This window comes from Phycodurus eques, chromosome 3 (genome assembly GCF_024500275.1).
Source record: "Phycodurus eques isolate BA_2022a chromosome 3, UOR_Pequ_1.1, whole genome shotgun sequence".
NCBI classification, from domain to species: domain Eukaryota; kingdom Metazoa; phylum Chordata; class Actinopteri; order Syngnathiformes; family Syngnathidae; genus Phycodurus; species Phycodurus eques.
In genome coordinates, this window is record NC_084527.1 from 13,740,832 (window position 1) to 13,767,449 (window position 26,618).

A 26,618-nucleotide genomic window follows, 5' to 3' on the forward strand; every position below is an offset into this window, starting at 1 on the left:
TCAGCTGGCTGGGCCCACCAATCATCACCAAGGGTACTGAAAGACAATGAAACCAAATGAACAGCAACGCCAACTAGGAACATAACAAGATCAAACACAACGTGGCAATGAACTAAGGACTGAAGATTGCGGCTAGGCGTTCTTTATCAGAGTACTCAGAAAAGATAGGCTTTCTGCATACTCTCTCAACTAATACTTCATAACAGTGCTTAATAATAGTGGCAGAAGACGGAGCTTTCCACAAGTAAACAAACCCTTCATTTGACACATTCAGAGCGATTAATATAATAGGCTAAATGGCTTGAATTATGGTTTTAGCCTTCTTCTCTCTCGCCGTAGTTTGAAAGTGTGACGTGCTAGTCGAAAAGAAAATGTTACATAAGGTAAATTGCTTCCAAAGGGAGACAGAACGCCGGCTGTAATTTAGATTTCAACAGGTAAATTGATACAAAAATAGACGTGGTGGAAATTCAGACATAGTTGATCATTGAGGAACCGGGTAGTCAGCTAAATAAATGGTTCCTTTGTTGCTCGAATTAATGGTGCAGACGCGCTCTTTATATGGTTAAATGGACGGTGCGTTATAGAGCTGACGTTAGCTAGCAGCCTAACCATTATGTTTTGCTCAGTTCTGACCCAACAACAAATTTTACACACACCTGTGAGAAAATGACTTTGGTCTATTGATTCATGTACTTAAAGCATGTTTTTTGTGTTGTTATCGTTAACATGATGTTCTGACCATTAATGACATCCAATTATTTTCCCCATTTAAAACAGTTCCCAGTTGTCTTTGTAAAATCTCTCGCTTTGGTCAAAGTATACAAAGTATGCAGAATTACATCACACTTGTCACACTTTGGTTCAAATCACACCGCCATGGGGCAGCGGTCCTGTCTCTTGCAAATTTCTAGTATGACTTTCATTACCCTGACGACCGAGCAGAGCTGAGGTGTGACGAAGCGAGCAGCTATTCCAAATTACCAACTTTTGAGCAATAAATGTAGTTTTGCGAGACTTCTGGAGACTCTGAAACTCCCTCCAGAGAAGGAGATAGGGTATATTAGGGCTGCACGATTATGGCCAAACTAAGTAATCACGATTATTATGATCAATATTGTAATCATGATTAATCACAATTATTCCACGTTTGGGAAAAACCTTTATTTTTATTGGACTACTTTTCAACAAACAATATGTAAAGGTTTACATTGCAAAATGAATCTTTAAATAAGAATAAATGATAGATGATAATAAAAATAAATGTACCCTAAAAAAAGTCTACTTTACTAAAGGCTAACTGAATAAATATGTTTTTACAAAATGCAATCACAAATGGCAACTTAATAGAAGCAAATGGAGATTATGTATAAAATACATTCGGCCTTTCCCCATCGTCAATATAGTGAATTGTCAAGGACGGGTACGTCTCCATCCTTCTGCTTGATCTTTAGTCAGTCATGCACGGTCACAAACTGCAAAGAACTTGACGGTTGGACGACTGGTTAGCACATCTGTCTCACAGTTCTGGGGACCGGTGTTCAAATCGCGGCCCCGCCTGTGTGGAGTTTGCATGTTCTCCCCGTGCCTGGGTGGGTTTTCTCCGGGCACTCCGGTTTCTTCCCACATCCCAAAACATGCGTGGTAGGTTGATTGAAGACTCTAAATTGCCCATCGGTGTGAATGTGAGTGTGAATGGTTGTTTGTTTATATGTGCCCTGTGATTGGCTGGCGACCGGTTCAGGGTGTACCCCGCCTCCTGCCCGGAGATGGCTGGGATAGATTCCAGCAGCCCGTGACCCTAGTGAGGATAAGCGGTAAAGAAAATGTATGTAAATGAAATAAATGTATGGATTCCTTGTGCAACCCTAGAGTACATTAAGGTTTTATTAGTCCCCCAATGGACAGTACCGTGGAATAGGATTTCTCGGGGTACTCCGTCTTCCTCCCACATTCTTTAAATATTGTCCATACATGTGAATGTAAAGTTAAATGTCTGCTTGTCTGGGCAGTGTATGGCTTGCAATTGACTGTTAACCAGTCCAGGGTGTAAGTGGGGATAGTAAGTGGGGATAGGCTCCACCTGACCTGTGACACTAATGAGGACAATTGCTATAGAAAATGGATGGATGAATTGATAGTTCCACAATGGGCAACTTCCGGTTTTAGACAGCACACAAGAATAACCAATTGAACTCTAATGAATTATATTTGATTAACAATATTTTATACTTTTTAAAATTAATCTAGAAACCAGTGGTAGTTTCACATGCGTATTTCCCCCCTTGCTCCATTTTCCCTTCTGCCCTGAATCTGCACTCCTCGCTCCTTCCATTAAGCAGTTATTACCAGTTGTGCTCATCTATTATTTATTTTGAAAACGTACAGTATAAGGGTCACTGTTCAGTTCACTGGTATCCTGCCAGGACTTAATCCTGTAATTGTGTTCCCCCTAAAGGAAGCATGCAACCTACCCCATTCCATTCTCAATGTCCACCCACCCCTCTTCACCTGTCCACCCACCCCTCTTCACCTGTCCACGGGTACTATTAGACCCACTCAAAGCTGCCCACGTCGTGCTGTGGCGACCACTCATAACGCAAGGTTGAAATGTACTACCCAAACTATTGTTCCCACTGTTGGGGCTTCAGTGAGGAATCCAAACAGGGTGCCCAGATGCATCAATCACACAGCTGGGCATCTAAAGCCATTTGTAAAATAAGATCAACAAGGATTTACTCAAGTAGACAGACAACGCATGAATGAATCGCATTACAGCGTCTGTAAATTATTCCTCAAAAGAACTCATGTCTCTTTCTTGCACGCGATTTGTCATTCCAAAATGGTCCACAAGAGGCAGCCATGAGCCCTCCACGCCGATCATCGATTTCCCATGGTGACAGGTAATTTCACCAAAGCACTTCATCCACATTCATGTGACCACAAACAACACGCACTGTGTGGCCACCACTAGAGGTGTACTACATACATTCATGCATTCTGGTGTGTCCATGCATCTTTAGAATCTTCAGTGTGTCAATTTCATTAATTTTAATAACAACACGTACCAAATGTAAATAGGCTTGGTACATCACATCAGAGTTTGTTTATGACTCCATATTTGCTGTTCGGTATCTTACAACCATGACAGAAGAAACCAGAGTTTCCTGTGTTTTTTCTTCCTTGTTTGTATGTTCAATGTATTCAAGCAATATTATGAATAAATTCATTTCATTTTGATGTTTTTTTTCCCGACACGACTTGTCCTTTTTGTTGCGGTCTTACTGGGAGGTTCCAAGCATTTAAACATTTAGGGCTCTATTTTCATGGACAGCCCATCTGCGGTGGAGTGCAAATGCTGAGGGATTCTGATTTTTGTCTAAGTGAAAGGCTCGCTGTGCATGTTTGCCAGTCTGGGCCTGAGCTGGGCGTTCTGGCTAGGGATGATATATAGATTTTTTTTTTTCTTGTAAATGACGTCTTCATGCGCCTAAAATTCTGACTTTATTTAATATAAAATAACGTTATATTTTTTTGCAGTGAAATAACGTTCTACTAGATTTTAGATTCTATTGTTTTCATACAAATACTTTTTTCTCCTAATATACAATATAGTAAAATCAAAAATCTTCTCCGAAAAATTACGATAATTTAGTACTTTGATTTTCATAATTGTATGACTTTCCTTAATATTTTTGTCTTTTTAGATGACTCATATACACATTCATTTTTTTTTCTTTTTCTCCTCCCAGACAGTTAAAATATCATCTGTTTATCATAGATTGATGTCATAGCCCTCTCCCTGAGTATCACGTTTTTTGCGCCCATACTTTTTTGTTGGCCCCCAGATTGTACCTGACATTAAATTTCTCTTTTTCTATTGCATTCACTATTAAACATTCCCTGCCTGCAAAATGTCCGTGCTGTATTGTGGAAAGAAAAAACATTTTTCAGCAGCACATGAGCATTCTAATGAGTCTCTCTTTGGGTCAACCTGCAGGCCCTCTACCGAGACCTTGCAGAGGAACAACAGCAGCAACTCTGGAGTTATTTTGGACATAGCGACTCTTAAGATGGCTGAAGTGGATACCGAGGTGCCTCCCCTTCCACCTCGCTACCGCTTCAGAGACCTCCTGCTGGGTGACCAGACATTTCAGAATGATGACAGGTAGTGTAAAAGCTCTTATACCGTAAGAGATGCTTGTTCTTGCAGCTCCTATATGTGTCTCTGTGTGTGTGTGTGTGTGTATGTTTGTTTGTTTGTACATAAATACATTTACTATCTCGTGTCTTGGACTTTACCCATGCTGCAGTGGCATGTGCTTTTGGGAGTCTCCTAAGGATTTAATTATTTTTATGGTTTGAGAGGACGACCAGCAGATGCTGTCGGAGGCCCGGGAGTGCAAAGAACTAGCCGAGCGTATGAGGCTCTCTCCGTGGTGCTGAAATAAAGCTTCCCGGATAATTTCAGTGCTGCCGCAGAGCAAATGGACTGTAGGCTTTCCATTGCTTTTGCCAGCAGCATTAAAACTAAAGCCAGCATGAGGTTAATTATCACAACATTTTAACTTTTTAAGCAACGGGGGAATCTTTAATCTTATGCAGTTCATGTATATCAGCCTGTTGCCTAGCAGCCTATTCCATGTGTGTGATTTAGGACAGTGATTCCCAGTGTGCCGCGGCACTTTATTGTGCCATCAGAGATTATTAGGTGTGCAACAGAAAAGTGTCCAATTTCACTTAATTGGTCCAAAAGTTATTTACTACAAATAATGTCTTTGTTCCTCTATCTATCTTCTATCTACTTATAGTGAGACACAGAACAATTAAATGTTCTTCCACAAGGTGGCTACTAACCTGTGCGTCCACTTCTTGTACATTTATTTGGTGGTGTGCCATGATATTTTTCTCTGTGTTCCTAGGTTCAAGGAAGGTTGGGAACACTGATATAAGGTTACAGACATCATTTTTTAAAATAATCTATCAAACGAGTGGCAATAAGGACAGAGGTTTGGAAACTTTTAACATGGAACTTTCAACTCAAACACACGTTGTGAGAAACAGTTCAACCCCCAAATAGTTCGCTTTTGTTTTTTTCCTCACAGGAGATAATGGAAATGAGCTCAGAGTTCAAACTGTTGGCACCATAAAATATTTCCTAACTCTACATGTAATGACTTTAGCAACATTTTAACATTCTTGCATGTCATACGAATGTAATAAATAGTTAAGCTCTGTATAATAAAACAAAAGTATAATTGTAATGGAGGCGACGTATTGACGTGAGGAATGCTGGACGCTATTTGACTTCAAACAATAATTTTTGTAAGTTCTTAGTAAAATAACTGTAAAAAGAAGTTAGCCAGCCACTGTACAGTGAAATGTAACTAACGCAGTGACAAACATGCTAAAGGAACTTCATGTGTTTGCCTGGGAGGTGAGTGTCTTCTCATCAGGACAAATATTGCTGTGTTGTACGTTTGTTTATTGATGATCCTATATGGTACATACGATTTGTGTACCAATTTTGCTGGTATGTTAGTGCTACTAGGTTCAGCTTCACTGGTATCCTTTTTTTGGTGGGTTTTAGCAAATCTTGTGAGATTTCAGCTTGGGCATTCGTGCGACTTTTCAGGCATGTTTTTCCTAAGCAATAATATAAAGTGTGTTGGGCCCAGTGTTGCCACAGTTACCTTGAAAAAGTAACTTAGTTACTTTACTGATTACTTGAGCTTAAAAGTATCTTAGTTTACATATTACTTGATTTCAAAAGTAACTAAGTCAGAAAAAAGTAACTTTTTAGTTACTTTCAGCAGCTGCCAAGTGGCAGGAATATCACTTATCCACAGTACAAAAAAAGCATTAGCTTAACTGTACCCATTACTTGGTAATCTATGCCACACAAGTTAGTTACGTCAACATGAACCAATAACTTAAATATTAGTGTAGTTGAAGCCACATTAAATCAGCAACTTAGTGCAGACTTGACATGACAACATAGTACCTAAGTACCTAAACGTAAACAAACAAACACACACACACACACACACCATTGCTCCCACCATCGTAATTTTGATGCGATGAGCGAGAAAAGGTGACAAGATTACGCCACTGTTCAACTAGCAAAGCTCTGGGTGATTGACGGGTGGGAGAAGGACTTACATACGTGACGTCAGCCATGCAGCGCGTCAAACCAGCTCACAGTCCCGACTACAATGAAGTTGATGCGTTTCACTTTTCATTGTAAATATTATTTAAGATAAGTATTATTTATTTAAGATAAGTATTGTAAGTCCTTCAGTGAGACAGTCCTTAACCTCCATGACCCACAATGCATTGCGCACTTAACATGTCAGTAAAACTGTATTCTTTGTGTAAATAAAAAAGTAACAACAATCAAATACACTTTTTACAAAGGAAAATAACTAAAATAGTCTGGCGATAGTGAAAATGTGCATTTCTTTGCACTTTTATGGTACTGCAATTCACTCTGAATTGTAGAATCAACAATCACCTCCCAATTCCTTTCTTCCCCTGATTTAGAAATCAGCAGTCTTTTTGAACAGTTAAATGCTGTTGAATGGTTGGACTGTCGGTTTTCAAGTCACCAGTCACAAATCAGTACTTGATGAGAAACACTGATGACTCAGAATTAACTATTGCTGGTGAGAAAATGTAGATGTAGTCTGATTACTCTCCTGGGGAAAGTAATGTGTTCCTCTGCTTGTTCCTCAAAATGGTGGAATTTTAGAGTAATGCGTTACTCTCATCACTGGTTGGGCCTTTCCACTGATTAAATTATGACATGTGAGACAGTAGTGATGGCGAGATGAAGTCCATTTCTTGATGCTTCATGTGCACACGAAACCACCTGCTGGCCATGTGTATAATCACAGACAACTGTATCTTAGGCCACATAATGTGTGAGGCATTGCAATATGGTGGTTGTTGTGGCACCTGGAAATAACTATGAATGACAAAATAAAAAGTATTGTTGACATGAAATAATAAAATATTGTTTGAACGTATTCTGTGTGTGTAACTGTTTCCAAAATGCTAGTAATCATAAACAGGCGCATCTAAAAAACATTCAATATGGTAGAAAACTCAATTGATTTCAGTACTCACACATATAGAGTCATTAAACATAACCATAACTGCCAGTCAGTTTTAACTTACTGTCACAATATCAATAAAAAATACCAATGTGCCTGCAAAAAATGTCGAGTAAATTCTCAGTCATCCAGGTCATGGTAATCCGCAAAGGTTGAATCAAGGCAACTGGACTCTTGTTTGTTGAATCAAATTTTTTCCTTGTTTTCTGAAAATTTTCAAAAAATGACTTTGGCAATTATGCTATTAGGTTAACAATATATTTGGAATATTGAGCCACTGAGAAACTCAGCAAATGTTGAGCTCACATTTTCTTAATGCCCTGTCACACAATTATGTGAGAGGTTGGGTAATGTAGCAGTGTAGCATCACTATGCCTTTCTAGAGCAACCAGGGAGATTTATAATTGAATCACTATATCCAACAAGCAGCGCATTGCCTATGTTATCTTCCCCACCTCAGGCCTCCGGTTGCCTGTGGTTGCAGCAATATCTCAGAAATAAATCAATATCATCGTTTGGACGACTATTGTGCTTCGGAATTAGCTTATTGGGCCATTGCATGTGTGACCGGGAAGATTATTCCCGCTGCCTCTTATCAAGAGTTGACGTGGGTGACGAGTCTCGTGCGACATGACTGTAAATAAGACGTTCTGCTTTGTCACCATCATTCACCGTTCTGCTGTCGGTTACGGTTGCGCTTGCAGTCCGTTTCAGAAGCTCCTTGCTGTGCACTGTTGTCAATGAGATTTACATCAAGGGGAATTCTTTTGTCTGCACATAACATTTAAAGTAGCAGTCCAATATTTTACCCTCCACATGAACACACTATTTGCTGCATTTCTCCTAGGAGTCCCAGGATGTATTGGACTGGAGTGTTTTCTTTTATTCATGAAACTGCTTTTTTTTAAATCTAGACTGCTGGGATAGAGTAGAAAATGTCTTCACCAAACGCAAATAAAGCAGAGAAGGGCAATAGACTCATTTTATGATTCTATGCATCTTTTCCACATTTGTGCCATAGGACTTGCTGATTCTTATTCAAAAGGTATTTAGGAATGTGAATGCCTTTAATATTTGTGTGTGTTTACAACTTGCTGTACATATATTGTACAGTAATGTAATAATCCAAAATTCCGCCATTTTGAGTAACGAGCAAAATAGCACGTTACTCTCCCGAGGAGAGTAATCAGATTAGTTACTTTTTCTAACCAGCAATAGTTACTTTTGAGTCATCAGTGTTTCTCATCAAGTACTGATTTGTGGCTGGTGACTTGAAAACCCACAATAGTTACCGTATTTTCACAACCATAAGGCACACCGTATTAAAAGGCGCAGTCTCGGTTACGGAGTCTATTTCTGTATTTAACACATACATAAGGCGCACCGTATTATTGGACGCAGGCATGGTAAAACTTAGCTGGTTTAAAACATACGGTATCTTACAACATACGGTAGAATGCATGCACGCTAAAACAATGTTTTTAAAAAGGCACCGGGAGCAAAACTGAATTCGTTTGTACTTTATTGAAGTATTTAACAATGTACTCACGTTATTTTTTTATCAATCCTCATCCACAAATCCATTAAAGTCCTCATCTTCTGTATTCGAAATGAACAGCTGGGCAAGTTCTCCATCAAACACGCCAGGTTCCCGCTCGTCATTGTCGGAAGTCAGTCTCGTTGCCGTGCGGCTCCTCAGAAATTATGCCGGCTTTTACGAAAGCTCGAACAACAGTGCAAGCAGACACGTTAGCCCAAGCATCCACAATCCATTCACAAATTGTGGCGTAACTCGCCCGGCGCTGCCTCCTAGTCTTAGTAAAGCTGTGTTTGCCATCTGGCATCCATCGCTCTCATGCCGCTCGCAACTTCCCTTTGAACGCCTTGGTTACACGGATGTCCAGCGGTTAGTCAAGCCTCCCGTAATGATGGCAAGCTCAGAGTTATTGCACTCAGTCGAATGGTGACTGCAGAGACGCTTCTCCCGGCTGTTCTTTGCTCATTAATCCATTGCTCGATTGGGTCTTCCAACTCGGGCCACATCGCCTTGTTTCCGTGTTTTGTTTTTCTTTTTTTTCCGCGGAAACTCAGCTTCGTCTTCTTGACTTGGCGAAGCTCGTTTTCCTGCTTCCTCCACTTCCGAACCATGGATTCGTTGATCTTGAATTCTCTCGCAGCTGCTCGATTCCCATGTTCCTCCGCGTAACTAATAGCTTGCAGTTTAAACTGTACTTCGTAAGCGTGTCTCTTCGTAGATGCCATTTTCGGGGGTCCTTAGCCAAACCGATGCACATACCGGAACTATATACCTACTGGGGGCGTGTCTTTAGGCTCCTCTTTCACGCGCAACCCTTCCCCCTTTACGTCCACATGCTGTCCTCAGTCACGTCCGCCTTCCTCTATATAAGCAGCGTGTCGGCAGGTGCTCCCAGTCAGTCAAGCGGAGCGCTCATTAAAGTCACACAACATTTACAGATTTTGGAACTCGGTGCAGAGATAAGGAGCGCCGCATTATAAGGCGCCCTGTCCATTTTGGAGAAAATTTAAGACTTTTAAGTGTGCCTTATGGTCGTGAAAATACGGTACTATGAAATCATCAGTGTTTCTCAGCAAGTACTGATTTGTGGCTGGCGACTCAAAAACTCACAGTCCAGCCATTTCTTTCCCAGTGGTAAGTGGTCGAGGGGGTCTGAGAAAGTAATAGATTTTCATGACAGTTAGTTTATAACAGAATATTCCAGCCATATGTAATCCTCATACCATCTACGATTGAGTAGCGATCCTGCTGTCCAACTTTCGTGGCTGGATAACGCCAAAGAAGAGGCCGCCTTGGTTCATCAATGGGTGACTGTCTTAAATCAGAGGGCCAGTCATCTGTGTCAGAAGTGAAAGTAATGTGAGCTGTAGAGAAGCTAACAGCGATGGACTGCTCTGGTGCTCCTTCAGAACCTGGCTCTTTTTTTTTTTTTTAATTCTTACTCTTCTGTCCCCCCTGGGAGCCTGGCTTTTCCTTTTTTATTTTCTACCTGCACTCTTCTTTTTATTTTTTGAAAAAAAAAAGTGTTTTTCTTTATCACAAAACAATCCATTGCTGCAGCGGACTGTAGGTTAGCTAGCCTTAACCTTACACAGGAGTAAATGGAAGACTCCCCCGCCCCTCATGCACACGTGTTACAGGCGCAGCACAAACACGCAAACGGGAATTGGATTGGAACAGACTTGGCTACTTGTAAGCTTTTTAAAATGTTTCATTTTAATTTAAATGTATACATAACAATAGTATAAAAAATGCTACAGGGGCTTAACTGGTGCTTTCTGATGGGGCTATAGTACCCCCTAGCACCGGTGTAACGCCATCCCTAAGTAATGTGTATGCATACACATGGCAGGTGTAATGTTTCAAACACAAATAACATTCTGTAATGCACTCACAATCTCTCTCCCTCTGCACATTGTAATGTGTAATGCACATTCCACATTGTGAAATGCTGATGAAAATGAAGATGCTAGAATAGTGGTAGACGCCGTTATTGATGGCGCAGCCTGGCGCTGTCCTGTAATTGCTAATTACAGAGTAGAAGCAGATGATGTCACTGGGCTTTGGGGACACGCCATTCGTTGATCTGGCTCATCCTCATGCTTTGATTATTTCCTATGCTGAAGCCTCATCGAGTGAAAAGACTGAAAACAAATTAGCCCACAGAGGGAGATGCACAACCCCTCCCCTCGCTGTCTTGATGGCCTTTGGCGTCTGCTTGCTTACATTTGTCATACAGCGGGCTGTAACAATCAACAGCCGTAGATTGAAGTACTGAAGCAGTAAAGATCCATCCAGCCATCCATTTTCAATACCGCTTATCCTGGTTAGGGTCGCGGGGCGCTGGAGCATATCCCAGCTGACTTCGGGCGAAAGGCGGACTACACCCTGAACTGGTCGCCAGTCAGTCACAGGGCACATATAGACACGGACAACCATTCGCACTCATATTCATACCGTCACTGAGTGGGGAGTGAACCCACGCTGCCCGCACCAAAGTCTGGCGAGTGTACCACTTCACCATCAGTGACTAGCAGTAAAGATAATTTACTTAAAATTCCTTTATAGGTAAGTGTCCAGCTAAGAGGCAGTTTTAGTCATGCAATGCAGTCTGTTACGTGTTCAGCAGAAGGTGATATCAGGAAAATGTCTAAGACAGCTGTTTGTAAGAAATGCGTATAGCCGTACAGTATGTGAATAGAGCAGCCCGTTGGACTGGTGGTTAGCATGTCTACCTCAAAGTGAAGTTTAGGGTTTGAATCTCTACTCCAGCCATCCTGTGTGGACTTTCTCCCCTCACTAGAATAGGTTTTCTCCAGCTTCCTCCCACATTTTAAAAACATGCATGTTAGGTTACATAACTTGCGAGGCTACATAACGTTTTGTTGCTTGCTTGCAAGCCGTATCGTATTAAAAGTACATGAACATACCTCAAGCAAGCCTTAAACGAATCTCCTCTCCCGAGCACCGGTGACCACCCAACATACGTTTTTTCCCATTTTGTTCTTATAAACACACGGTGCGATCCATTATTGTTGTCCTCGCCATGGTAACGAGTGTATCGGGTCGCGTTTGAGTTGACAAGATGAAGCCCAGTGATCGTAAAAAACGGGATGCGGTGGTGTCGGAATACAAGATTTTATTGCTGTAGTCTGAAATAGTGCAATCGTGAAAGACCAAATTTGTCTTGTAGTCTGATCCGGGCATTACGTGTTGTCTGTCCCACACTGCCATCATGTTTTTTTTAAATAACTTTATTGGTGGTCAGATATTTACAGTACTACGTCAAAAGACATGCGTCAAGGCTAAAAATAAACTAGCTTTTGGATTTGAATATACTCTACACGACGGCGACGTGGAGTAAATGTCTTTTGCGGAGCCGATCAATTACGTCATTGATCGGATCGGCGAATTGTGACATTAAAGCCGATCAGCATAAAATGTTAATTATCAGATCGGTGTAAAGTCTAGAAATGAATAGCAATTTTCTCTGATCTGTTCTCCATGTATTTATAAAACACACTTTATAAAGGAAAAATATTAAATGGATAAGAGATGAAAATACAATGAAACACATATATCCAGTGGGAAAAATACAATATCTGGGTTCACATGCAGTTTTCAAGAAATATACAGTGTTGTTGTGTACATTGAAATGTCATGTAATATTCAATGTTGTTTATCCATGCTTCTCTAGCAGTGCTGTAAACGAGTCTTTAGTGTAACAGGATTCAAAACGCTAACACAGCCCTAGCATGTCATCCCCGCGCCACACTCTCCAGGCAAGATTTAAAAAGGATTTATGATCAATCCAACCCCCACTTCTACATGTAACAGTTGGGTGAAGCATGGGTTGATTGGTCATGCTTGGAGAGTGAGGCACAAAAATGTTGTTATAGATAAAGCAAGTGTTGTTGTTTTACCGATAAGCGGAATCGGAAGGCAAGCAAACAAATGATTCCTTGGAATAAAATTACTGGGTTCTTAAAAATAAATATGATGAATTATAGAACGATTATGTGTTCCCTTTTTTTTCGTGTATTAAGTCACTTTGTCAAATATTCATTCATAATCATTAGGTTGACTCATGAAAAAAGTTTCAGACTGCTTTATATATATATATATATATATATATATATATATATATATATAAAAGTCAGCTTGTCACGGATGTCTATACAGTCATCGGCTTGATGCCCAGCACACCCACGAAACGCAACCTTTCAGCAGTCGCCTAATCTGAGGAAGGGGCGGGGGAAAATCTAGTGATGAGTGTGGGGGCTTAATGAAATAGGTGCTAAAATAGCAGCCAGGAGATGAACTGTGATGCCAGAGAATGAAGGATATTGTAAATATGAAATCAAGTGGAGTCCTACAGTGAAAGTGTAGTGCGTTAATTGAGCATAATTGTGGGTGTTTCAAGTTGGGAAGCCCTTGTTTCATCCACTTTTGCAAAGTGGAGGAGAGATTGAATGTGTGTTATGCTGTGGACGTACGGGTGTAGGGGGGAGTCTCCCTCCACAGATGTCATTTACTCTAGAGTCTAATGTTTTAGGACTGTAATGACTGCGACTGTGAGCTGCGAACAAGTGATTTTTGTGTTTTGTCAGGTTAGTGTGTGTGTGTGTGTGTGCACGCGCGCACCTGTGTGGCTCTGATTATACCTTGGAGAGTGTGTGGGTTTATTTCTCAGCATGTCAGCCAGCGAAAGGGGGCTTGTCTCAGCCTCCGTCAGAAATAGCAGCGAGCCTCTTGTCGATCCAGAGGCAAAACAAAACCACAAAAAACTGCAGGCGGAAAATTGGTTCCATCAATCTTTTCCTCGCCGTGTGCAATCTTGACGGGTTGTTGTTTTTTTTCACCATCATTGAGACGGCATACAGAAAGGAGAGATGTAGACAGAATGGCAACTAAATCACCTCTTAATACTTCCGTGTGAGTCAAAAGGTCATGTCCAGAAGGGTTGACCCAGCAGTGAAACATTCGCTACTGTGGAGAGCATCTGTGTAGTGTAATGTAGTGAGAATCTTTATCTCTGGTGGAGGTACAAACAACCCATTTGCTGCACTTGTTTAGTGGCAATCTAATGCAGTGGCCTGGTTGAACATAGATTGGGTGGTCTTTGAGAACAACATTTCCCATTGAAGTCATTTATATTTAGAAATAGGTTCAAGAGTCCAAACTGTCACCATCATAAAACCCTTAGGCTCCAGTTCTCTTGCGACCAACATGCGTATTGGAGAGTCTGTTTCTGTCCTGACTTTTGATAGTGTTCATTGAAGAAAATGATGACTCGCATATATATATATATATATATATATATATATATATGGACGGGAATATTGTGAGTAAGAGCATTGCAACAGCTCTGGTGTATTTGAATCGAGATTGTGGAACCATGTTGATCCAAGAGTCACTCACCCCAATATCCTTGTGCTGTGCTTTGAGCAAATCAGATTTTGCCATGTCCAAAACTTCCATCTGAAGAGAAAGAAATTATGCAAGCTCATCCTACAGGTCAGACACCCGTTCCAACACAACCTTTGCTCAACCAGCGAACATTGTTATGTAGCAAAAGATCCTTGTGTTCAGCTGACATTTCTTCCAGTAATGCTCTGAAAAGATGACGTTGCAGACCGGAGCGTTCACGAACAAAGTTAACAATTCGTGTCACAGTATCCATCACCTGTCGCATTTCTCTACTTAGTTTAGCACAGAGCAGTGTTTTGTGTATGATGCAGTGAAATATCAGCAGTGCCAGGTAAACGGCAAAAAGCTGGCTCACCAAGGCCTTGAAGTGTCCCACCATCGATGGAGCTCCGTCCGTCACAACTGACACAATTTTTGTCAAATCCAACCCATTCTTCTCGAAGAAATGTGTCAACTCGTTCAAGACTATTTCGCCGGTTGTGCGCCCCGGTAGAGGAAACAAAGCAAGCAGCTCTTCCCGAAATGTCTTCCCATCAAAAAAATCATGCAAACACAGCCAGTTGTTCCATATCGCTTCGGTCACAGGATGTATCTATGGCAAGTGAAATGGCTTCTGCTTTCTTCAAATTGGTGAGTAGACAGGAAAAACAATCCTCTGCTAAAACTTCTACTCCTCTTGTTTCTGTGTTAGTCGACAGTGGCACCTGCTTTAACAGCTCCACAGCTTCTTTCTTCTTTTTCTGATCATGACTTTAAAACTTCCCCTACCATTTCAATTGCACACTATTTAATGAATTTGGCATCAGCAAATGGCTTCTTAGCTTTTGTAAAGGTCCATGAAACTTGCAGTGATGCGGCTTTTGCGCTCTCTTGTGCTGATGTAGATTTGTTTAAAGTAGAAACAGACTGCTTATGTGCCGTCAACATTCTTGCTATTTTCTTTTTACGCTGATCCGATTTTGTTGGGTAATTGGCATTAAAGCTTGTAGCATGCTTGGTGTTAAAGTGCCACTTTAGATTTTCAGCTTTGCAGACAGCAACAGTCTGTGTGCAGATTAAACATGTCGGTTTTGTTCCAGTAATATGAAACAAAACTGGTCTGTCCATTGGCCCTTGAACTGACGGTTCTCCTGGTCCACCTTACGCTTCTTTGCAAAGGCCATATTGTTCTCGGTTGATTATTAATATTACTTACAGGTCATATTTCACTTTTCTAAGGCGCCCGGTACATGGTTACTGACAGTGTTGAGGAGCTCCGGGCATGTCTTTCGCGTACGTGTTATCCCAATATTACTGGCTCCAGGACATGCGCCGCTGCACTATGATTGGTGATTGGACTGCTGTATCCCGAAAGAACACGCCATACACACTTGCGAAAGGACATCACTGGTCAAGTGTATGGTGTGGGATGAGGTCCAAATGAGCCAAACACACTTTATTCAATTTATGGAAGGTTATAGCATCACTGAGTGGGCATGAGATTACTTTAATGCCGGATCAAGTTGTATTTTGGTGTTTTGCATCACACTCGAGCGGATTCTGACATCTACAGTTTCGCTCTCATTTTCCTTAACATTTACACTATGTCATTACACCAGGAAATCATAGAATGTGAAACCCATGCCAGCTACCTGTCGCAGAGAGCCAAACAATGGAAATAATACCTCTGGTTTTTGCTTGCTCATGGCAGCAATGACCTTTGGGGATTGTCCCCTAGATGGTTTCACCTGAGCGAGTTTAAGAAGTCATAAATAGCCTAATAATACAACAAAAAAAAATTCAAAAAAACGAAGAGAAAAACAGAAAATGCAAGACCAAATGAAAGGCAAGAGAGATCAGTCACATTTGCCATTGAATGAAGCATGCTAGACGAACATCATGTACTGTTTGTAACTAGTCTGCAGAAACTTGTTAAAATAATCTTCGGTTTCTTTAGAATGGACCTGCACTCACATGACACATTTCCTCATCTCGTGTTGATAGAGTTTCCTAAAATCATCTTCTGACGTGTTTGACAGACCGAGTGTTGTTCTCAGGGACATGCACAGTTCCGCTTAACCGAGTTTGCACTTTGGACCGCTGATGGCATTAGTCACCAGCATCGGCACCAAGTGGGTGGGTGACACTTGGGGGCCACTCGACTTGAGAGAGGCCGTTTGTCTGTGATGTGCTCTCAAGCTCGTTGATTATTGTTATTGGCATGGCAAAGTACAAGCAACCGAACATTTTCACAGTGTTTTATCACATTTCATGGGGCTATGTGTAATCACAAAATGTCGGAATATAGTGAGAAGAGTGAGGCATTACAACAAGGATCAATCCCTTCTTACATCTAGCATTTAGTGTATGTGACACAACTTCCTTAAACTCAGCCATATTCTGAATCCATCAGCTCTCTTACAGCACTTTTATTGCTGGAAATTATCTGGAACATTATTGTGACTACACACACAGGACTCAAACAGGGCAGACAATTAAAGGTAGGCTACAGCGACAATGATTAGATGGATGCTCAGAGTACCCCTCCTGTGTTCATTCTCAAGCCTCCATGCTTTGTCTCGTCTGCCTAATTAGCATCGCGGGTGTTGGGTTCTTCTTACATTTTGATAAGCAGCTGTGATGATGCAGGCATTTGAATGAGGCCATGGGGGGAGGGGGGCTTCCAGTGTTGTTTGAGGTATGTAGCGTCACTTGGAGGATTACGCAGGAATAACGGGTATGAGACTAATGTTGAAGAGTGAAGCTGGATTGTAGCGATGTGTGCGTTTGGTAATGCTGGTTAAAATCTGCACATTTTCAGTCATCGTTTTGCCAAGAAAAAATAATCAGGAAAATAGTCTATAATTAATAAATCTTCTTTTGTCCGTTACACCATAAATGTATTTAGATTTTAAAGTAAAGAAAAACAGTGCGACAGTGAATCTCAGGCAACACATTTAATTCAAGCAAATTTCAGAACAACCCTTCTAAAATAAGCAACAATTTAGAAACTCATGACAGATAATTATCTCAAATGGAATCATCTTATGGTCTGTCACTATTCTAATCTGTAGTGGAATGTGTGCTTACTGTCTCAACATATGAGAATTTTTAAAATCTGCCCTCAATAAAACTATTTTTCTGGAGCTCTTTTGCTCTGCAGACTTCTCTCACCATGGGAAATGAAAATCAACTTTTATAACTTTTTACTGATATTGGTTGGCCTTAAGAAAATTCTCTTAATTTATCTCTAGCTAGCTGCTGCTTCCTCTGGCCCAAGGGGAGGTGCACCTATTGCTTTGAACTACTATAAAACTGGTTCAATATGACACCAGCTAATTTGGGTTCATCTGTCCCAACTAATATTTGGAAGTAGCCAAATTATGCAGAGATCCTAGAAAATTGCAGTGTCAGAGGCACAGCTGAAGGTCCAGTGATTAGCTGCCTTTGATTTACACTCAAGATCCAGCGAACTTGTTAGCTAGTTAGCTCGCTACTCGATAGATAAGATAGATACGCAAATGTGATGAGAATGTGCAAACACCGTGCAGAAAGGTTTAAACACCACTTCACCGTGCTGCCCTTGGAGAGAGCCGTGATTCGAAAAAAAGGAGGATGAATTGGGAATGTAAAAGGGACTTAAGACACATTTAGGTTCTTCTTTAAAATGTTTTTAGTAAATGTACTCTACCAGGTATGAGCAAGCATGTCAAACATGAACCTCAGGAGTTTTTGGGGGGGGCACAGAGGAAAACTCACATGCACTTGGGAACTCTGGTCTCAATTGTGTATTTATTTTGGATGATGGTTGAGGAACCTATAGTGAACATTCCTTCCAGGGTTTTCCATTTCAGAAGAGAACATAAGGTTGCAACCACTAATTGGCTAGCGGGACCTTTTTTTTTTTTTTAACAGAACGGGTGATAGCGAAACAGCAGTCGAGTCGCATGTGCACGCTGTGGAAGGGAGTTGTCTGTCGTGTGCAAGCTGTAGCCAGTGGCACTGGCGAGACTTCTGCTGCTTGCCTAAAGCAGCACCAGCTTGCTGCCTTAATATGTTTTGACAGAAGATGCAACACCGCAGCTCTCAGTGTCCATCTGCTGCACGGTGCATGTAGCTTCAGCATGAATGCGGAGCTTTGCGGGGAGCCCTGATTGTGTTATTTGCCCCATTCCAGCTTTATCAAGGGAGACATGCTGCTTCTAAATAAACTAGCTGAATAATAATGTGTACAATGCAGTGGATAGTTTTGTTCTCTTAAGTGGATTACACACGTACTAAATTCCTAACCAATTCTTAAACCAACTATTTTAAGGTTTCTTATTAAGAGCCAACTGTAAATTTTGTAAATTCCTGGTTTATTCATGTTAATACCTGTAAATTCCAGTGAATTACCATAAATTCATATTAATTCCTGTGGAACATTTCCAACTTGAAAACGCCACACTTTTGCAACCCTATGTGTCTACCCTGTTTATGTAAATACAATATGATGTCAAGGCCCCTATGCCATCCCTCAATAAGTGTGACAAGTTGAAATGTGAGAACAGTGGCACAAATATCTTGTGTCCCTACATTCATCGACTTATGTCACATTGTGTGTGTTGTTGAATCGTACAATGTAACATTTCCTCTACGTTTTGCATCAAGCATTGCACGGTGCATTGCATTGCACTTAAGATTCCCTGATACATTTTGCGATTGTTTCTGAATGAATTGTTCACTGACTCTAACAAACATTTTCAGTGTGGATCTTTTTATGTGGTGCTTCATTAAGACAGTTTCCTCTTATTGCCTTTGTAGTGCAAAAACGCAGGCTCTACTGCCACCTGTGTCATTAGCTGTAGAATGTCTTTTGAACAGTGTCTTTTTAATCAGACACACTTGAGTGCCTCTCTATCTGCAGTTCCCCATCACGCCACTAAATGTCTCTCTGCTCCAATTAGTGCATCTGTCTTGGTTGTCTGTATGCAACCATACCAAGTATCTCTGCCTGTTAAATTTTATTCTGTAGTTTTTGCGTACTTAAGTGTGTTTATTTATGATATATGTATCATTGTTTGGCTTATCACAGTTTCCAAACAAATCCACTCATAGGTTTTGATGCAGGTGTGTTTTCAGGGGTCAGTCAGGATTAAGATTTGACAAACGTTAACAGGATCTCATGAAACAAAGACCCCGGGGCCCTTTCAAATCCAAATGCCAAATTGCTTATCCAGTTTCTTTGAGGGGAATGGTTTGTCATATGTCAAAATGAATTGAATAATAGTTGAACAAATTTTTTCCTTTGACTTCGGATTTCAAAACTCGTTATCTATTGATTTGTTGTGTACAGTATGTATAATAATAGGATGAGGCAATTATACATTTATAGAGTGGATATAAAAAAAGTCGACACATCCCTGTTCATGTCAGGTTTTTGTCCTATAAAAATTTAGACCTAGATAAATCACTTCAAAACTTTTTCCTTCGCTCTTTCTTATGTTCTTTCTCAAACCTCCAACTCATGTTGTTACGTTTGTGAACTTTGCGTTCAAAAAAGAGAATCTTTTTAGTGAACGAACTGAACTGAATCAGATCATGTAATTATTCGTTCTTTTATCTTGGCTGCCGTCGTGAGTCGAGCGAGTCGGCTGGGAGCGGAAACAGAACTGCTGAAGTGTTCTCTTTCATAAATCACTTCTGAATCTTTGGCGAATGACCAATGAGCAGCCAGCGTTGCAGGCAGCGGAGGGACTTCATTAAACGTACTGCCATGTGATTTGCGATTCGCCAGCGTTGTCACTCACTTCGGCGAATGACCAATGAGAAGCCAGCGTCAGACAGTGGCGTGCAGGCGGGTGAGGGACTTAAGTGAACTGAGTGATTCCTTCAGTGAACTGGTGTACCGAAGAACTGAAGAGTGATTCGTTCAGTGAACTGGTGTACTGGTGTACTGAGGAACTGAAGAATTGAAGATGATTCATTTAGGGGAGGGACTTAAGTGAACTGAGTGATTCGTTCAGTGATCTGGTGTGTTGAGGAACTGAAAAACTGAAGGGTGATTCGTTCGTCTAACTTATCGTTTTTGATCCATTAGACACGAGTGATTCGCTCGTTGAACTTCGTTTGTGACCCGCTAAGGAGCAATGCACTAGTACGATGAGTGATTCGTTTGCGCAAGGAACGACGTACTACGCAGTGAACTTACTCATGAGTGATTTTAACCGCAAGTCTTGACGTCCTCGCGGAGATAGCTTTCATTCGCAGCTTCTAGCTAATGGCTAATTTTTGAGTCAGTCAAGCACAAGCACACATATTTAAAATAAATGCAAATTAATAATAAATGTATATACGTATACATACATATCATTCCCTCTGTGTCTCTAATGCGATGATAAAAGCTTTTATTTTCATAATAATAATAATAATACAATAAACATATAGCGCTTCTCAAGACACACAAAGACACTTTCCACTAATCAGATGACAATAACTGTAAGGTGAGTGAGCAGGAAGCCCGGCTGGCGGGGGCTGGTGTTAGCGATGCTGTAATTTCTATTTATTAAGCTAGAAACGTATTTAACTATTTACTTGAATATACTCCAATATTTTCTTTCGATGTACCATACCATTTTTCTAACCGGGTTACACTGGCACAACAACAAGAGTGTGTAAAATTTAGGATTTACTGTAGGTGGATGTTATACGTGGGGATCTTAAACATCTTAATTTGGATGTGTGCTGCGCATCAATCATAATATGAAAACTTACGTGAAAACAACTCCCAAGTTATGTAAGCTTAGAGAGACTCGTTGGCCGAGAGAGCTTTGACGTTACATCGTGACGACGCAGGGAGACTGCGCTCGTTTCCATCAGGAATGGAGAACAAGCAGCAGGCGAGCCGGCGCTCCTCACAGCCTCTCTCCGAAGAACATCCACCGATGCGTCGAGGGAGGTAGCCTCTCGCCCTCCTCCGTGCTGGTCGAGTGAGACGAAGATGCCCTGATCGAGTCGAGGACGCCGACTGCGTGCCTGCAAGAGGAGGGGGGCGTTTCGTTAGCGAACCATGGCGGGCGCCAAGCTGACACCGTCGCCCTCGGAGATCGACCCAGACGTGAAGACCGAGGTGCGGAAAACTCCCGAGCCCACCTGGGTGCACTCGTCCAATCCTCTGAGGAGCATGGACTCGTTTGGGAGCGATGTCGGCCAAAGGTAGAAGAGCTGCAGCAGTATACATGCATACATGCCTACGTCTTTTTCCCGCGGCGAAACTTCAATTTGCCGATCGATATTGAATGTACCGTTAAATGTGTATTTCCCCGTGCACCCCTTAAGCAAGTGCGGTAGCGTGATGGTTACGCACGGAGGCTCGTGGGCTCGTTAAAACGCCCTCACAGCCTCCCTGTGAGACCATTTCATGACAGCTGCTGTCATTCTTTTTTATTCTATTTTTTTTCCACCTCTCATCACAAGAGCTCCCATACAAAAGGCTGACTTCAGTGGTTACATAATTCCATAGATGCTGCATCCCCACTACAATTCAATGACTCTCCAAGTGACTTTTCCCCCCCATAATGCAATTACATTTATAGAGTGTCAAATGCAAACCATGGGGGATTATGGTGACGTGCCAACCAATGCCGTTTATGATTGAGGACACTAATGTACCATTTGATTGACAGCTATCAAAAAAAATGCAACATAGCTTGATGCAATCGTCTTTGCACTCAAACACTGCAGGTTATTTAAAGAGAGTTTGGCTGCACAAAACACAAATGTGCTTTTTTTTTGTTTTGGTTTGGCTGTGTTTCAGAGAGCACTTCACAATCCCGGTGCTGCAGTGGGGAGTCGGGAGTATTTGCAGCATCGCTGAGCATTCACTGTTTAATAGAACTGAGTTCAATGCTGTTGTCTCATTATAAATGCAGGCATGCGTGCTGCAATGATTCACTGACTTAACCCTAATATTATGAATACATTAGTTCTGTTTCATCCATCGAGTTATCCATTTTCTATCGCGCTTGTCCATATTAGGGTCACGGATGGGCTGGAGCCTATGCCAGCTGACTTTGGGTGAGAGGCGGGGTACACCCTGGACTGGTTGCTAGTCAATCGCAGTTGTCCTGGTTCATTTGCACCAACATTAAGCACCATTGGCTATGGCCCTTTCATCAGTATGTTGCATCTGCCAATGTTTACCCTAAGGCAAGACACTTGGACACTTTAGTCCGAGGGGCAAAAGTGTCCAACTTTAGTCCCAGGGGCCAGACCGACAAACAGAGTAAACGTGTCTCTCACTTCCTTTATTGTCAACCTGTAACAGAACTGGCATTGGTTATGCAAGAGATGTATGTGACATTTTGTGTCAAAGAGACATTGTGGTTTTGGTGTGCTGTGACGTTAGTGATCGCGGTAAATCAGTCACAGAAAGTTTTGCTTAGTAGCGGCTGGTATGAGGTCTGTTTACTTGTAAGTTTTGGATGACATACTGTCGCTTAGAGCAGGGCCAACATGGAGCTTGGGGACACCAGGTAGCCCCCAAGGGCCACGAGGAGCCTGTGTGACTGTTCTAAAAATAGGTTCAAAGTGACGGGACATTGTGATTTCCCAGGAATGCTGTAGAAGTGATCTTTGAAAATGTAAACACTTGCAGAGATTTATAGAAATAGTGTTGCATCTTGATATTTATGTTCCCTACCTTGTTAAATCTTTGTTAATGGTTATTGTGAGAAATCGTGATCAGTGTCTACACATAGATGGATATCATTATCATGAATATCATATAATTAAAGGTAATTTGAGAAAATGTGTTATTTTACAATTATGTATGTGTAAACCGTTTGCATTAATCAGTACCCAAGAAGTAGCTTTCAGTTTAAAAACGGTTGTTAAACCCGTGGGTCAGACTTTTTTCATTGTGTTCTAGCCAGAGGAACAAGAGCATCACTGCCTTATGAACCTGCTGCAATTATTTGAAGACAATTTTTCTGTAAATTTCCTTATTTTGCTATAATAAGAAGCTAGTGGACCTCAGCTGACCTGCAATCCCAGGAAGGACAAGCACTATAGAAAATACCCTCCAAAATGTATATGAGAAAAGGATGTAGGGTTGCAACAAGCATTTTTAATGGAGATTACGGTGGGGTTGATTCAATTGCCCGATTCGGTTGTTCACGTCATTTTCAGTGAAGGATTTACTTTAGCTTGAGCTTTCAGTCTTTTCCTTAGAAAGCCCTGCCGCAGGATATCGACAGCATCCAGCGATCTTTTGCTTGTGAAAAACAGTCACCATTGGATTTGTGTTAGCAAAAATAATGGGAGGAAGATCAATAAACTGATCCTTTGCAGCAGCAGAATGTATTTGTTTTGGGGTAATTTATTTATCCTGTTATAGTTTCTGTGTGGAAAAAAACAAAAGCTGGAGCAGTATATTACTGCTTGGTATTGTTGATGCTTAATGACTCTTGGAGGATCTTCAACAACTGAATGTCGTCGAAACAGAAAGATTTAACTCCCCAACTTATTGCCTCACTGTGAAGAATCAATTTGGGATCTTCTGCTCGCAAAAGATTTGAATTTGAATGGTCAGTCTGTGTATTCCACAAACTGATTGGAGCGATTTACTGAAGAGTTAGCCGGCAGCACAGACGCAATCTGATAAAGAGCTCTCTAGCTGTTGATTGACAGAAAGTCAGCACCACCTCCCTCTCATCTGCTGATCTTTCCGCAGAGCAGCCGTGGCTTCCACTTAGAAACACTTTTGCCATTTATCAACTTATATTTCCCTGGCAACCACATTTCATCATGCGGTCACATTTTGATGGATTGTTTGAGTCATTTTACATTTTTTGTGTATGTATTTTGAGAACGGTTTGGATCCGGAGGGAAATTTCATTGGTGATCATGAATGAGCTAGTACAAAAAAGGATATATACTTAAATTGGAGATCACTTTGGGTGTTCAAGTTCCTATATTTGTCCAAATGTTTAACGCTCACTTTGCACAGTTATTAAAACAAGTCATAGTCATTGCTTCTTGACTATTGATTCCACTGTTTTTGCACTACAAAGTCATACATCCTCTTTCTTTTGCCTTAATAATCATTTGTGCCCCCCAACCCCATCACAGAACAATTACACTTTCATTTGATCTCATCCCTGGGTATTAATGAGCTGTTCTTAAGTGGTCCTCTGATTATATTATGTGGTGTCCAGCATTGTCTTTATCATTAATAAAGTCAGCAACAAAAAATCCCATTGTTACTGTGCCTTAAAATGATCTAATAAAAAAAGTAATAAGAGCATTAATCTAAAAATGTGACAGTGAGCTTTGTGAGTCTCAAATCATTTTCATGCATAAGTGGGTTTCAACAAAAAGCATCACTTTGCGCTCTTGAGATCAATATGTTACATGGATTCATTTAGGAGGCTTGAGGAAAGTGAGAATGAGGGGTTATTTTAGCTGAATGTTTTTATTCCATTTTACCTCTGACTCATCTAGAAATCACAGACCATTTCGAATAAGAAGAAGATTTAATTCGAAATGTTATTGAATTTAAAAGTGACGCTAAGGGCTGAACGAATGTTCTATTTGGTGGGCAGCCGAAATGCGTCAGGCATGAAGCTCATGATTAGCTTCTGCCTCCAAATTTGCCACCTTTGGGTGACTTGATGTCTAAGAATGGAGCCTCAAAAATCATTTAGAGATGCAAGTTAGTGTTAATCTAAAGAACCTGTAAGTAAGTAAATGTTATTTGTATAACATTTTCCACAGAGAGGACTCACATTGTTAAATTACAGTCATACATGAATACAATTCAGAATGAAAACATTTTACAAGATAATACAAGAAGAAAGAGAAATCAATCAAATTAAATTAAAAAAAAAATCTATTCCTAACTCACCTCAACTATATTGATAGAGCACTTGAAAAACAACTGCAGCTGAAACTAAGTGCTGTACATAAATTAAACCAAAAATTAAATGCAAATAAAAATAACAGGAAACAAACATCCATCCATCCATCCATTTTCTTTACCGCTCAAATAAATAAAATATTTATTTTTAATATAAATATGAAAATTCTGTGTAATCTTTAAAAACCTGTCGTGACATAGGGACACTCCTGCAGCGCCCCCTCTGTGTCTTTAAGTCTTGTGCTGAAGCTTAAACTTGTGCGCCTTTTCCACTGCAGGCGACTTACTCTACTCGCTATTGACAGTTTCCATTAGCAAAAGGAGATGTAGTAGCAGGTGTTATGTTACTTTAGATACTTTTCTTGTTCCCGATCATGGGGTTGCGAGCATTTTGGTCGAGCGGATTTGTCATTTGGGCATGAGTTTGAGGATACAATGGCAAAAAAAAAATTACTCCACAATTTCCACTCTACTGCAGCAGTCCCATTCAGTGCTGCCCTTAGGCCCCTCTCAGGTAAAACTATCACACACTGTGAATTAAACAGAGACCCTTGTTTTCTTTCGATGTTCTTTGTTAGTCTTGTTCAAAGTTTATTTTTTGTTGTTGTTGTATTTTCCCATGGAAAACCAACTAACCTAAACTGAAGCGAGTAGAGACACTCAGTGACTCACTATCGCCTCTTAAGGAATTACATGGTATTACATGGAAGTATATAAATACGATTACCAACTGACTTTTTAAATATGCAATAAATTGACTGCTCAAATGTTCTTGCACAAGTGGCATCCTTCCCGTGAGTGAAACTACAAATCCCATTTGCCCTTGAAATTGCTGCAGAGATAATGCCCATGCGTGAGGCCCTCCCTCCCGTCAGTCGTTTCCAGGGAATGTGGTCGAAAGCATGCTTCCAAAGTGCTGCTTTCCACTTGTCTTGCTAGCTCAGCTCCAGCTTGGGATTTTAAATTTGCCGTACAGAGGTGAGCGTGGTATGCTTTGCTAAATGTCTCAAATCGAAGGGACGATATCTACAGGGCACAGAGATGCAAATTGCATGAATATGGATGTATATCGTTTTTGCTAAAAAGGCTTCTGTAAGGATAAACTGTATCACTTCTGAGGTTGTTCTTTTTTTTTTTTTTGCCTGTGCCATGGTAATGCTGTTTGCAAACAGACAGGATCTTTATTGCCATCAGTAAGCTCATAGACCTTGTTGTTGCTATGTACTGTATTCCTGACAGTCTGTCTAACCATCTACTATTCGCTTTATTGTTCATGAAGGGCATGGAAATGAACACTGTAATTGTATCAGTTATACAATGTTAGTGGTTTTTTTTTTGTTTATTTGTTTTTGTTACTTAATTAGATCAGTTGAATTTAATTATAATGTTATCAATGTGCATGTTACAAATGTACATACACAAGGCTGTCAATGTCAAACTGAAAGGGACTGAAGTGAATTGATTTGAACATTTAAGAAATGAAGGAGCGCTGTGTACATTTTGATGTTGTAGAAAAGCCACCAAAACCAGCTGTTGGTCGCAAACAGCCACAATTGGACAGTCGATGTAGTCATTGGGAATGAGTAAGTGACTCAGCCTAGTTGATATGGCTAGATGTTTCAGATTAATGGGATGTGCAGGTCCTCTCTTGTGACCTAGC

General features: G+C 40.8%; 1 protein-coding gene across 15 annotated transcripts in view; it reads left to right on the forward strand.

Moving 5' to 3' along the window:
• LOC133400019 (potassium channel subfamily T member 1-like) overlaps positions 1 to 26,618 on the forward strand; it is a 79,534-nt gene that overhangs the window by 3,604 nt on the left and 49,312 nt on the right. For 13 of the 15 annotated variants that reach the window (XR_009768281.1, XM_061672147.1, XM_061672151.1 and 10 more), the window contains exons 2-3: positions 2,855 to 2,903; positions 4,001 to 4,168. Coding sequence is in view for 14 of the 15 variants with exons in the window: in XM_061672147.1 (XP_061528131.1) it covers positions 2,855 to 2,903; positions 4,001 to 4,168 (217 nt within the window). In the remaining variant the exon portion in view is untranslated. Of the gene's footprint in view, positions 1 to 2,854; positions 2,904 to 4,000; positions 4,169 to 20,857; positions 21,256 to 26,618 lie in introns of those variants that run through there. The other 2 variants (XM_061672156.1, XM_061672157.1) reach the window with 2 other exon arrangements.